Source organism: Pipra filicauda, unplaced genomic scaffold (genome assembly GCF_003945595.2).
Source record: "Pipra filicauda isolate LSUMZ 115617 unplaced genomic scaffold, ASM394559v2 scaffold116_size3395265_pilon, whole genome shotgun sequence".
NCBI classification, from domain to species: domain Eukaryota; kingdom Metazoa; phylum Chordata; class Aves; order Passeriformes; family Pipridae; genus Pipra; species Pipra filicauda.
The window spans coordinates 1550894-1565821 of record NW_024103618.1 but is presented as its reverse complement, the minus strand read 5'-3'; the positions used below and the strand labels follow the sequence as shown (position 1 = coordinate 1565821).

Sequence of the window (14928 nt, the reverse complement as noted above, 5' to 3'; positions counted from 1 at the left end):
TTTCATTAAAGATATCATATCAGAGAAAACCTTGAAGAAAAAAAAGCACTATGAAATGTAAAACAAAGGAGACAAAATTACTTACCTTTTTGGTAAGTAAGGTATTGGGAAATGTGATACAAAGTCATAAAACGAACAGATGAGAAATAATGTCCTGGAGTAAAGGGGAACTTCCTGACTGAGATAGGGAAGCACTGCTCAACAATGTTCTGATTTTAGTTCCTGGAATCTTTTAAACTGGCTTGGAGTAAGCATAGAAAATACACAATGAAGATCAAAATTCTCCTTACTCAGTGGATGGACCAGGTAAGATAACTTCTCTCCTTTCATGTTGATTTCTACACTTTCCTCTTTACAAAGGTAGCAGGTTTTGTCATGGATCTAAATATCTTGTCATTCTTAATTCCTGTTATCTTTAAGCAGCTATTAACACCAGTTCACCCAGGGTGTTATCCAGGTTATCAAGGGACTTCTTGCCAAGCTAATGAAAATTTCCAATTGGCACACACCAGCCATATTACCTTCTGTTGCCTTTGAATGATCTTTCTGGTAGAGACATGGCCAAAAAAATGAGTCCAAGAAGCAGTTTTATGCACCAAAACACACCTAATATCCATACAGTTTTCAGGTGTCTTTCAGTTACTTGTCCAACTGGGCCAGTAATGCTAGAATCATGACACTAAGGATTGCTGGGGGATTGCTCCTTGCTTTGAATTTAAGGAGTGGCAGATTATAAAGCAGGGAAAAAAAAAAATCTTTGTCAAGGTCTTCCTACCGCCTAACTTTATCTTCCTAACCTTGAAGAAATATCAGTATAAGCTTTGCACAATAGGATTAAGAGAGAGAGAGATGAGGTTCCTTCAAATAAATTATCTAGAGGAGGGAGAAAAACTTTCCTCTTTGTCACTTTAAGCAACCTGCATTACCTCTCTGGTTAGCAGACTGATAGACTGAAGATATTTGGCACTACTACACTCAACTATCATTCCAGCACATCAGTAGCAGTGCTTTGGAATCAAAGTACTTGACCTGCTCCTCTACCCAGGAACTAAAACTAGTATCCACCTCTTTGTACTCCTCAGGGATGCCTGACTTTAAAAGTGCTGCTCCCAGCATAAGACACAACTTACCAAGAGGCCAAAGGGCTGCAACTGCAATGCAGAGTTGCGACTCTGCAGAGCACATTGGGCCTGCCATAACAGAGAACCCAATGAAGTAAGTGTCCTCTCAAGAAATAAGAATGGCAGGTCTGGGAAGACTTTTTCATTTATCAGCCACACACTTTCCATGAAGGCTACTGTTTGTTAGAGTGCACTAAAAATCTTCCACAAATACTTAAAGAAAAACATCTTTTCCACAGAGGAGAATTTTTGCTCATGTTAACTGCCCTGCTAAGTGTGTGAGACAAAAACCAGAATTTGTGTCAGTCTCTATTGCTTCTTCCTCCCCAAATACCAGCCTTGCAATTTCTTGCAAAAGACAATATGATCACAGAAGGATATATGTGAAAATCTGCCCACCTCTTTAAAGATCAGCAAAGCCTTCTGATTTTGTTGTCATGTTCCAAAAACTGGGAAAATAATGATCTGAAATTTAATAAGGTTAAATAGCCTATTAACAGAATAGTCATGCATGCTGCTTACTTGTTCTACTAATCACAAGATATAGGCATTTAGTGGCATCGAAAACTGAATAAAGAGTAAGCTTCATATTTTGACATCTGATTCTTCTGATAAATGAGTATCGTTATCGTCTTCTCCTGTCAAACCATTCTCCAAACAATATGTTCTTAAATATTAGAGTGAATATGTAAGCTAAACAAATAATGAGTACATGAAGATTTCCCAAGACAGCTCAGAATCGTGTATTTTTAAATCTAATGCTGACAGAGTATGCATGATGCTGTGAGGTGTTCAGAAACTTCTCTTTCTTCTTCACACTATGTTCATCTGTAAACCAACAGTACTGGGCAAAGTCTACTGTGCTGACTCAAGTTAAATTCACAGCTGCCTCTTGATATATCACAATATGTCATTCAGCAATACCACTGAGGAAAATGTAATTACCATGCTTGTGCTGTCTTGGGATTTCTGACTGTAGAAATACTGTTGTAGAGATATAGGAACAGACCAGCTGGGTCATAAGCCATGATGCTGTGTTGAAATTACCAGTCATGAGGGATATATTCTTTTTTAGCTGCAGGCTGTATGCCTTTTCTTTCTACCTGACTGTGCAGAAACTTGCTCACTGTCCAAACGAACACTCATACAATACATTTAATTCTCATAATATCCCTGTAAGGTAGAAATCTTAACATAGAAGCAACCGAGGGCCAGATGAATTGCTGCATTTCCACAGTCAGCCAAAACAAACAAACAAACAAACAAACAAACAATCCATGTAAGGACATAAATTGACACTTGGGTTGCACTTAGTCTCTCCCCTGAGATGGATTTTTCTTCCCTAATGCAAAAATACATAACCCCTGTAGGAACGGATCTCCTACTGAACACAAGAGTGAAATATAAGACACCAGCATTTGAAACACTTTATGAGCATGACCCAAGCCAACTGAATTGCTGCCTTTTTCTTTGAAATCAGGACCTCCACTCACAGCTTTGTTCTGCCCCTACAATGACTGTTATGATTGCCAGGAGGAGGAAGTGTTAACACTCACACACTTCCCCAGTTTCAGCACAAGCTTCAAAGCTTCTATTATGGACCTATTTTGATTTCTCAAATATACAAATAAAGTCAAAGATAGTTCATTGCTCATACCTACAGAGAAAAGAAGAGATTCTTACTTGTGACTTTTAAAGCTTGTATGCCGTCCTGATAATGGTGTTGTAGACATGAATAATAAAAAAGAATATGCATAGGTGGTTGTTCACATTCCTTTTGTTTCCACTGGAGGTGGCTCAGCATAGAATAAGGAGACTGAGATCTCAGACTACTTCAGAAAGACCGATAGCTTCTTATATCAGCATTTAAATTACAGAATAGTTACGACTGGGAAGGACAAGATCATCTAGTTCCAACCCCCCTGCCATGGGCAGGGACATCTTTCATTAAACCAGGTAGTTCAGAGCCACGCCCAACCTGGCCTTGAACACTTCCAGGGACAGGGCATCCACAACTTCTCCAGGCAACCTGTTCCAGTGCCTCACCACCCTCACAGAAAAGAATTTCTTCCTAATATCTAATCCAAACCTACTCTCTTTTTGTTTGAAGCCATTCCCCCATGTCCTGTCACTACATGCCCTTGTAAAAAGTCTCTCTTCAGCTTTCTTGCAGGCTCCCTTCAGGTACTGGAAAGCCGCAACTAGGTCACCCCTGGAGTCTTCTCCAGGCTGAACAATACCAATTCTCTCAGCCTTTCCTCATAGGGGAAGCGCTCCACCCCTCTTATCGTATTGGTGGTCCTCCTCTGGACTCGCTCCAGCAGGTCCACAACCTTCTTGTGTTGGGGGACCCAGAGCTGGACACAACACTGCAGGGGGGGTCTCACCAGAGTGGAGTAGAGGGGCAGAATTCCCTCCCTCAACCTCTTGGCCATGCTGCTTTTGATGCAGCCCAGGATGCAATTGGCTTTCTGGGCTATGAGAGGACATTGCTGGCTCATGTCCAGCCTCTCATCCACCAGCACCCCCAAGTCCTTCTCAGCAGGGTTGCTCTCTCTCTGTTTAACCCCCAGCCTGTATTGGGGGGTTACTGCAACCCCTATTTAAAACGTTACGTTATTATGGACGAATACAGCAGCAGGAACAGGAAAATTGTACAAAAGCTGCAAGGAAAACCAAGCTGACTGCAAGCCAAGAATCTGAAATGACAGAGAGCAGTATAGAAGGTTTTCGGCATTGGAGGGACAAAATGGCCATTGGGATCAGACACTCCAGAAGGAGGAGGAATTTTTAGGTTCATATTTGAAATTGGTTCACTGAATTGATCCAATATAAAAATGTCCTCAGAGATAAACTTTCTCTGATAGACCAGACCATTAAAAAGAAAGAATGTATTATATGAAATGTAAATAATCTTTAACATATCAGAAATTCATACCCTCAGTGTGCTTCTGGAAAACAAACTCATTTCTCTTGACAGTGGGAACTGAAAAGATCTACGTTCAGGATTCATTTCCAATTGACACCACAATGACAGTGTATTTGCTCCCTATGAGTTTAGAAATCCACGGAGCATTGAACAAGCTGTGAAGTCTGCCACTGCAGATTTGATTCCCAGCATGTTACTGATATTTTGCAACTTATTTTTTTTCCCCCTAGTTGGTTCTGGCACAGTAGTTAAAATAAACCCAGAATGGCTGTTAATCTCATGTTTCGTTTCCTTCATATGACACCTGTGACAAAGCTGCACTGCCTGTGAAATGCACTGATATGTATGAAGCCTCTGAACCTCATCCATTTCTCTCCTTGACCAGTGTATTGTTTTGACAAGTGAATTGCTTATAAAAAATTGGTTCAAGAAAGGATAAATCATAATGGAAGAACACAGGGTGGGAGCGCATCATTCCAGGCTTGGTTAGTCTCTCATGCTGTGAAGACTAACACCATAGAAAACTATAAAGAAACAAAGGTTTAAAACTGATGTAAACCAGGGAGCCGGACTGCTCCTGCAAGCTGCTGAGTAAACTGCTGAGCTGGTAAAGCTAATATGTACTTCATTTTAGTGGTGTGAAAAATATTATCTATAAGCATATTCATTGAAAACAATGGCTCTATCAGCACCTAGTTCATTTGGATGGGACCAGAATCCTCAGTGCATTTAAGAATTAGTACTTCCAGAAGCTCCTGAGATACACAAGCATGAAGATATCTACCTCCAGCAGACTTCTACTCATGTTACTTCACTTACACTTAAAAGGCTCTGCAGGTTATAAATATGCTGGGAAATTAACTGTACTGCTCTTTTAATATGATAAAGATTCTGCACAATAGTTAGACACTGTTTATCTGTTTAACTTTGCTGTCTCTTCAGTTCTTTCCATAGACAATTAAAAAAGACATGACTGAAATTCTTCCTTCTCAGTCAAATGTATTGATGAATTTTAATAGAGAACATTTATTCCAACCTTTAATTAAGTTTGGTGGTCTGAAATCAATAATCTTTGCTTTGAAACTACATACTCTATCATGAGTATTTAAGACCACACAACTTAATCTTGCCATAAGGTTGATGTCTGAGTGATAATTCAGCTTTCTAGAATGCCTTTCAGTCTTTTAAATTGCCTTTCCTTGGTTCATGATGTAAAACAAACCATTAAGGATTTGCCCCAGAACAGGATGAAGCAAACCTCAGTATGAAACTGCTTTGGCCAAAAGCAACCTTTTAATCTTGAAAGGGTATTGTGAAGGTTGATAGGCAAGAAATCTAATCTACATTCTCCAGCCCATGTAAATCTTAATACAGAGCTACTGCTTAAAGAAAGAGTCAAACAGGCTGCATTTCTGGTGTTATTCTGCTAGATTATTCAGTGATTCCTACTACCAATTTCCTTGTGAACATATTTGCAGTAGTTAGCATTTGGGGTGGAAATAATTTCATTTAAATATGTTTTGGAAGCAGTGCCAGAGTTACAGGCATTTTTTTTTTTTTTTGTGCATTTGAGGGAAAGGGAATTTTACAAGCATGAAAATACACGCCATGAGATCCTGAGTTCTCTTTCTAGAAAAAAAGGAGTATCAAAGAGCATTAAAGTCTAAAATCTTTCTGATAGCCATCTTGGACTTTTTCATCATCTGCTAGAAGCTCTTAACTGTTTTTTCAGTATTTACCAATGCTCTGAAGTACAGCACACTTGACATGAATGAGAGATGAGACATCCTAGAGAACTCTTCCAAGCAGCAGCTGTTTGGAACACAACGATCAACAAAACACATCAGCTGGGGATACTTCTGAATGAAGACAATCTTTGGGTTTGATTTAACAGTTTCAGCTGTTGTCAGAGTACTTGGCATCCTCTGAACAGGAACAAGTCTTTCTGGTAACAGCCTTGGAGCTTGTTATTGTTCTTCCACTGAGGCTGATATCTTTTCCCACCTCACAGTGAACTGCTGCTGTGAATGTTCCCTCTCTTGGTTGCACAGCTTCAGCTCCAGGTCTGTACTGAACTGAAGTTGGCAGATACTTTATTAATACAGCCTAGAGGAGTTAAGAAACTTTTCAGGCAATAGAGTATAAAGTAAAGCTGATTACAAAAAAAAAAAATCACTAAGTTTTGCAGAAGCTTGAAATTTATCCCTTAAATTTCCTCATGGAGAAAAATGCTTAGTTTGGCAGATTCTCTCCAGAATCAGAAGGAGCAATGCAATTGTGAAAAATGAAAAAAGAAGCTTTTAATTAAGCCCCTGTCCTGTCCTGCACACAGACACATCTGTAGTGGTTTGGACCTTGTTTTCCCCAGAGGCTAAGAGAAGTGGTAGACCCCAAGGGGTGGAAACCCCTGGAAGTTTTGAAGTTCTGCCCAATGGGCGCTCCTGCAGAAATGTAAACATACCACAACCAGACCGGAAAAGAAGAGTTGTAGTTTTGGTTGTTGTAGGAGAGGTGGCCATGTTGTAGAGCCACGAGGAAGGGGCTCTGAGCCCCTTGGGCCCTCTGGGCCCTCCCAGCCCCTGGCTGGGGGCTGCAGGGACCTGGAACAGCATAAAGCTGGGCTAGGTGCCTGTAGTTATGCCGGGAGATGTTTTCTCCATGGGCACAGAGCAGCAGCCGACGCTGACCAGAGAAACGGTGGCAGAGAGCCAGAGATAAGGACCTGAACTGAAGGAGCAGCAGAAGCAACATGCAGCACCAGAGAAAGGACTCCTGGAAGGAGAGCCGAGGAAAGGAGAGCCAGCAACTGAGAGCTACAGAGTTCTTGGGGGTAAGACTATACCACACTCCCCCAAAACTCCCTTGAGACCCCTCTTGGAGAAGAGGGACATGGACTCCTATTTTGGAGAGCAGTTTTGGACATGCAGCACCGGAGAGAGAGAGGAGCTGAGAAGCTCAGAGCGCCCCGGAGCTGGACCGGGACGGCCAGATGGAATGCAGGGGGAGTTGACCTTGGCTCTTCCCCCCCTCGCACTGCTGCCACGGTGGCAGCCTGAGAGACAGGGCACAGAGGCCCTGCAAGAGATACCAGACCGTCACGAAGACCCCCCTGTGTCTTCGTGATATGATGTGGTGAAACGACCTTGTCTGGGGTTACGAAGCCCACGGAAGACCCCTCGGTTGTGAGGCGATGGGGCCGAGAGAGAGGCTTGGATACCTCCCTCGTGGATGCTGGCAGAAATCCAGCTATCAGCTGCTGCATGCATGAGAAGAAGAAACCTGCTGCCTTAGAAGATGCTGCTGTTCAAGGACTGGAAGGGATCTGTCCTTCTTTCCCTCCTGGACTTTTATTTGGAGGGGAGGAGAGATCTGGTCCATTGTAAATACATATGTCATGGTAGAGATAGTTTGTGATCGTGTGTATAATGTGATATGGTATTTATTTGTACAGTCATTGTAATATATTCCCTTTCCCCACTTTGAGTCTGGTGTGTTTTGTCTGGAAAAAACCCATCTCACATTAGGTTGAGATGTGGGAGGGGGAATGGAGTTAGGGAATTGGATTTTGGGACTATCTCAAACCATGACACATCTTTCATCTTCCTGGTAGAACGTAAAATTTAATTTTTATGGCTTTATTTGTCTTTTTTTTAGAAAGCAGTTTATTTTGGGGAATGGGTCTTTTGTGTTAATCATTGGCTCTTCCATTATTAAAGAATCATCTGGGACCCTGAATGTTTCAAAAGGCTTGTGCCACTGAACTGTGGGATTTGTGCATGCTAACAGACCACAAGCTGGACATTTCCAGTGGTCACAGCACAGCCATGATGGTTGATGTGGGTGCACAAAATAGGCAGTGCTGGAGAAAACCTTGCATTTTCTCATCCACACAACTACAAGGCTTATCTCATTGCAAGTAACTCATTTAGTTAAATCCTAGACACCCCAAACTGAGTGCTAAAGCTTCCACTAAATAGGGGGAGGGTGTCACTCCATAATTTCAGGTAATGCCATAGGCACCACTGTGATACGATTGATTAACTGCAGATTTTAGACCTGGGTGGAGAAGTGTTTTGGGGCACAGTTAAGAAAATGTGTGGTCCTTTCCTTTGCAGATGGTTACTTGCTCACTCCAGCGGAAGAGATTTTTGACAGTTCATCACAATAATACCATCATATTTCAAACTTAAAGTTGGTTTGGGTTTTGTTTGTTTGTTTACTCCATGAAAGAAACAAAAAGGTAAAAAGCAGTTACTCAAAAAAATGTTAAAATCAACTGATTCTAGTTATTTTCTGTCTGTTGTTATCTTGTGCTATTCTGTTGAATTCCTAGAATACTTTTTGAACAAATGGGAAATGTGACCACTTTATTTCTTGTCTTCAGAAATGTAAACTCTGCACAAGTTTTATTATCTGGCTAGACTACAGGCATGTCACGATGCCCTGTGGTGTCAGGTGTTAAATCTGGGCTAAAAGATGAAGCACACAGATCAGAACTGAGCTTATCAGCTCTTGAGAAAAGCTGAAAAGTGAGGATAAGCCACCTGCAGCGGCTAGAAAGAGAAACAACTGTGGGAGTCAGGCGAGTTGCCCTTGCAGTGAATTGTGAGTTTAACACTAGATAAAAGAATTACATCTTCTCTAAAGGGCATTCATACCTAGTTTGTTTAAACCTTGAAATCAGGGAAGTATTACGCCAGTCAGGCTAAAAAGAAAATTGGAATACAGTTTGTATCAACCCTGAAACTGGTCTCAAGTTCATTGAACTTCTGAAAACTTAAGATATATCCACTTTCTGGATCATATAAAACAACATTTACATTACTGCTTTATACCTTTTGCCTACTTGCCAATTTTGTTGAAGAACCTCTTATTCTTGTCAAACGAAAAATGAGCCAACAAAACTTCCAGTGACAGTGACCCAGTCGTTTAACCTCAGGCTGCCAATTTCTATATTCATTCCATGTTTCACCCTTTAATATAATTACTTCTGTTTGGAATAGGCAGTGACAAAATAATTTGACCTTTATGTATTACTACCTGATTAGTTTTTCCACATGTGCTGAAAAAAAAAAAAATTTGCCAAATATTTGTATTAATATTCATTTAAAATGCTTTTGCATGTCCTTCATGTTCTTTAGGATAGATGCTATGTAACAGAAAAGTACTTCTTTCTTCTTTTGCCCTACAGTTAAGCAAATTTTAATTAGTAATTATTGAGCCTTATGTCTTTAAAAAAAAAATCAGTTTAATCTGTATGAACGTCGTCAGGTAAATATATTTAGACCAAGGAGCATTTATTGTCACTATGACTATCCTGATCACTTGTGTTGCCACCCTGGCTGAACTGAAGGAGTTTTTGACTTTTTAGTTCTATATGAACCAGACTTAAGATCACAAACAATGAGACTTGGATGCTCTGATTCAAAGAGGCATGAGATGGAGTTCATAATGCCAATTTGGTTTCCCGTTGTAGAGTTTGTTTCCTACATTGAGATTCACAATGGCCACTAAGCTAATTCTCAAGATACTTAATCAAGACAGGGAGAAAGAACAAGACCTGTGAAACTCTGGCTACGTCTGTAAACTTAGTCTTTCTCAATCTGCAAAAAGTGTCTTAAGATAACCTGCATCCATATGTCTTTCTACCATTCTTAAAGCTGGGGTCTAATGCATGAGCACTGGCCTGCCAGCATTAATGGTCAAACTTTCAGTGCCTTGGTTACCCAGCTCAACTCAGTGTTTAAACCCACAGATTTAGCTTATCTTGACTAAACATCTACCAGTATAGGATGCCACAGCCACCTGGCTGGCATCAGCCCTAAAGTAAGGTGAAGGCCTTCTGCTCTTCTAGGCCCTGGAGGATTCCATGTCCTTCCTCTGGATTTACAGGCAAATTTGAAAAACTTCTGTTTGTACATATATATACATATATATGTTTATTAATGTTAAGGGAAGTTCTGCCTCTGGAGTCTGTTAACCAATTATAAATGTAAGAGCCTTAAGTACTAGTGTAGAGAAGCTAGACAACTGAACATTCTTTCCGTGTTTTCTTTAACCTCTTTTTGCTGAGACACAAAACCTTCAGTCTGTGATCATAGAAACTACATCATCATTAGTGTAAAATCAGTAGGGTAGGTCAGTGTTCCCAAAATAAAAAAAAGGTTTTTTTTTATCTGCTTCTTGATGTCTCTTTTAACTGCTCTAAAAGAAGTTATTTATCATATGAATTTTTTTTAAACTTTAAAATATGTACAGCTATCTTTTGCCTATTATAAAGGTTTTAACACTTTTTCTTCAGTAAGAAATATATTTTAGAGAAAATTAAGTCATGAGCCACGTGATTTTTTTTAGAGTCTAGTCTTGACTGTTTCCTAGTAGATACAGCAATATGTTATTTATTTGCATGCCCTGAAGCTTGACAGCAGTTACCATCAGTCATGCTATCCATGTTTATTCTTGATGTACAAGCAGCACCTTCTGTTAACCACATAAAGGTATCAGAGTAAACCAGACATCACAGCATCTTAATAGATTTAGTCATAGCACGATTCTTAATGAAATCTTTATAATAATGTATATGTCCGATATACTTCTAAAGGAACTCTGTCATGGATGAAAGTTAGCTGAGCAGTCATTAACTGAGACAAAGGGAAGGGTCACCTTGTACCTTTGGAAGAGAATGCTTCCAGTAACTGTAGTAAGGATGTGCAAATCTGATGGAAACACTAAAACTTCAAGTATATTAGGGAGAAACTGGGCAATGGCCCCTGGGACTTTTACATTCTACTTCTCCTGCTTGTTCATTGTTTGACAAGCTTATTACCTGCAAAAATCAACATAAGACAACATATCTGATGTCAAATGGAAGAGTCATAAGAATGAATGCTTCAAATAATCCTTCTGCAAAAGTTGCTATGGCAGCTCACCACAGTATTATTGAACTACCAAGCAGCTATAAAACAATGTTTTAAGAGCTGAACAGATGAGGACCAAGTACTCAGGGAGAAATAACAGAACAGCTGACTTCAAGACTGTGCAAGTCTCAATTCATTAGTTAAGTATTAGTAAAGTATTTCACAATAGTTTAGTATATTAGAAGAAGACACTACAACCAGACAAGCTGCTTGAACAGGCAGTTATTACTACTGGTGTTCAGAGAATTCAAAATAATTCTGTTGTCTATATTTCAACTTTTTACCTGAGGACTGGATTTATTTGGACATACAAATCAGTCTGTTCACTTGGCAGACACCCTACAGCCATGACAAAGTCCAGCTAATGCACCAAAGGAGAACACCTCCTTCATAGCCTAGATATATATACATTAATCTTTACTCTTATTTAGGCATTGAGACTGGAATACAAAATTTAACCCTGTGGGTACTATGATTTGGAATAGCTGTCTCTGTCATTCTCGGTATAAGGTTTCATGTTCCTGAGGAAAACCAAGGGATAAGACAACTCCCTCCAATACTGCTAAGGTGAGACTGGCTGAATTCTGGTGGAATCCAACCAGACTCTCTTGCCAGGAGGAGCTCACATGATGAGGGTGTTGCTTTCCTGCTCATGTTACTCATTTCCTTTCCTTCAGTAAGAAAACTGCCCTATAGCCAAAAGAAGCTATAAATTAGGAGCTTCTGAAAAACATTTCTGGGTCTGAAGCCAAGAATGGTAGCTCTTACTAAAAAATTAAAAATAGAAAAATCTATAAGACAACGGTTTAAAAGAAGAGAAGGTAAACAATTCACATGTGACTGCAACATTAAGCATCTCAAGGCTGTGATTTCTCAGAAAAAAAAAGTACTAGAACAAAGCATTATTTTATTAGGTAGAAAAACTTTTCTTAAGCCAAGATGTCAATTCCCTCATTTTTGCAATGATGCATGAAAGAATTGGTCATTGTCCAAAACCAGGCAAACAGCCTCTAGCAACACAATAAAGACGTTACAACAAAGAACACTCTACGCATGGGTATGTACAGGTAGCACTTGTGATACGGGCAAGCCCTTTCAGACTGATTCAGAATGCAGACTGTTTTTCCCGTGTTTTGCCTTAAGTAATGGGCTATAACTGGGAATGGTTGATTCCTTCTGCTGTGAGATGCGGCATTCTATGAAATGAAAACATTTTCTTACTTTTTGACCAGTTTTAGTCAAGCTGCCCTCCTAGCTCAAAGAATGCGTCTGGCACGTAACTTCCCCTAATCAAAAATCAGAAGGTTCAAATTACAGTTTCCCAGGGGCTGTGCAAGTGTTAGAATGGAGAAGAAAGCTTTGATGGATCCAGCACACAACTAAGAAATGCTGTGAACTGATGCAATTAATGCCCCGTGAGATTGCGATTGGGAACTGCCACATCCACAGATTAACAATATTTGTGGCGTTGAGATGTTACAAATTCTGGACCTTTCAGAACAGGTATTTTGCTGTTTGGTCTGTTTGGCTTTTCCCAGGTGTAATGCTTTGTAGAAGCAGCAATCCTATTACAGGGTGGGAGGAATAGTTTGGAGTTGGAGTATATTTGTTCTTTGACAATTTCGATAAGGTCTATGTTCTGATTTCTCTGCCTCATCTGTACTGTCTGTACCATGTTCCTCCCTGAAAGTACAATACAGCAACAAGAACTCCAGGAGCTGAAACTGCAAAATGTTCTCTTTGAGTGGCATTAGCACTCTGCAGAACCTAGTGTGCTACACACAATGTGACAACTCTCCTCCCCATTCTGCCATCCATATTCATAAGCAAATGTAACAGTTACAAACAAACATAAGCTGTGTATATATAACAAACAACAGAAAAAAATAAATATGAAAATGAAAACAATCTCTGAAGAGATTGTTTTAATGACAGCTATTAACTAATACATCAAGGAAGAAATTCCCACTCTTGAGTAAATTACTTTGCATGGGCAAATATCACCCAAAAAAATAAACTGCTGATCAGGATGGAGATGTAAGGTTTCTAGCTTCTTTTAACTAAGTAGGTATTCCCCTATGTACAGAAAGCATTTTCATATGAGAAAGGTTTTCATATGAGATCAAACATAAGAGACTGAGAGCAAAATGCCCATGGTGCAGACTAATTCAACATGATTTTGTATAATGTTCAAACTTACAACTGATTTTTCGTTTTCTTCTGGGAAAGGGCTGTCAAAAGAAGCAGGCACTAAACAGACACATTTGCTCTTTAAGCCTGCATGTCTATTAGCACTCCTTCTTGCTGTAGATCTGAAATCAAATGCAGTATGTTTCACACCTGTAGCTATGAGACTTTTCTGATTTTGATAGCTGGAAACATCCTTTTTACTTATTCTGCAATGTCGTTATTCTTTCCCTTCTACAAGAGTGTTTTCTAGAAGCTCCTTTTTATTTTCTCTTTGCACTTTTTACTCAAGGCCACTAGACTGCAAAGTGAAGTGTCTAACTCTTTAAATAATTTAACATGAAAACACGCACATCTGGCCATCTGCTGCTACAGCTCAAGACACTCCAACGTTTCCGAAGACAGCTGTTGACTACGCAAACAGCAAACCAGGGCAAGGCGGGACCCAGAGCCTGAAACCTGCAGCAAGTATTTTGACCAAGGCAGGGCTCCTCTGAAGTGCCACCGCAGGCGTGCCAACGTTATCTCAAAAATGCAAAATAACTTTTCCTAGCAACTGTAACATGCTTGGTTATTTTGTAGCACTTGCCGTGGCTCGGTAGGTAGCCGGGCTCCCAGCCCCGGGGCTCCGGCTGCCCCCGCACCGGCGGGACGGCGCCCGGGCTCCAGCGCCCTGGCTCGCGGGTCACTCACCATGTTGACTTCGGAGACCAGGTCGATGCTGGCGATCTCTATCCGCATGCCCACGTCCACGGGCGGACCTGCGGGGGGAGCGGGAGGCGGTGTTAGCGCACCGCGGGGGGCCGGAGCGCGGGTCGGGGGAGCGCGGGCGCCTCACCTCCGAAGTCGGGGCGGAGGCGGATGTCGTAGCCCTGGAGCAGCCTGTCCACCGTCTCCTTCACGTAGGACATGTTGCTGGGCCCGTCGGCGCTGCGGGAAGGAGCACAGGCTGGGTTAGAGAGGCCGCCGGGGCGCCCCGCGCCCGCCTCCCTCCGCACGCTGGCGGCGCTCACCTGCGCGCCGCGCACGCCACGGCCAGCGCCAGCGGCAGCAGCAGCTCCCGCGGTCCCGCCCGCCCGGCCGCCGCCCCCATCCCGGCGGCCGCTCACGGGGGACGCGCCGCGCGCTGGAACTTGGCGCGGAGCGGCGAGGAGCAACAATTCCCGACGGCGGGGCGCATGCGCCGAGCGCCGCGGGCCCGGGGGCGCCCCCTGCCCCCCTGGGCCGGGCCGGGCCGGCCCTGCCGCAACAGGTGCCGCGGGAGCGCTGGGGGCGGCGAAGCCCCGGGGCTGGCGGGACACGGCGGGACTGAGAGCTCCGGGCTGCTGTGAGCGAGGGGCAGCCACTGCCGGTGCGCCCCCCTCAGCCAGCTGGAGCGGGGGCTTCCCGTCAAGAGACCGTGAATAATTGCTGAGGGCACCTCTGTGTAAAAACGCACACCGATGGGGTGTTAGCCATAACGCGAAAGGGAAATGGCAAATTCGAAAGACATGGCGCGTTTCGGTGCAGGTAGCGCTCTGTCCCGCTACGGAGGCTGGAGGTCGCGCCCGCCCCTCGGAGCGCTCGCCGCTCCCGCAGCGCGCCCGCCGTGCCCCGAGCGGGAGGTCGTCTCAGATTTTTAGTTGTGATTTCACAACCAAAGTAATTGATCTTGCGTTTAGAACGAGGTTGGTTGATTGGTTGATTGATTGATTGATTTTAAGACTCTTGGAAGGGATGCTCTAATGTAACCTCACCTCTCGTGAGCAATATTACACGGTGACTGATCGGAGCC

At 42.3% G+C, this 14928-nt stretch overlaps 1 protein-coding gene across 6 annotated transcripts in view; it reads right to left on the bottom strand.

Moving 5' to 3' along the window:
- Positions 1-14394, bottom strand: part of GABRB1 (gamma-aminobutyric acid type A receptor subunit beta1) — a 129187-nt gene extending 114793 nt beyond the window's left edge. For 2 of the 6 annotated variants that reach the window (XR_003540096.2, XM_039384993.1), the window contains exons 1-3: positions 14168-14384; positions 13993-14084; positions 13848-13915 (exon numbers count right to left, since the gene is read on the bottom strand). Coding sequence is in view for 3 of the 6 variants with exons in the window: in XM_039384993.1 (XP_039240927.1) it covers positions 13848-13915; positions 13993-14084; positions 14168-14247 (240 nt within the window). In the remaining 3 variants the exon portion in view is untranslated. Of the gene's footprint in view, positions 1-13847; positions 13916-13992; positions 14085-14167 lie in introns of all 6 variants that reach the window. The other 4 variants (XR_005564930.1, XR_005564929.1, XM_027717690.2 and 1 more) reach the window with 4 other exon arrangements.
- Positions 14395-14928: the final 534 nt, after the last annotated feature.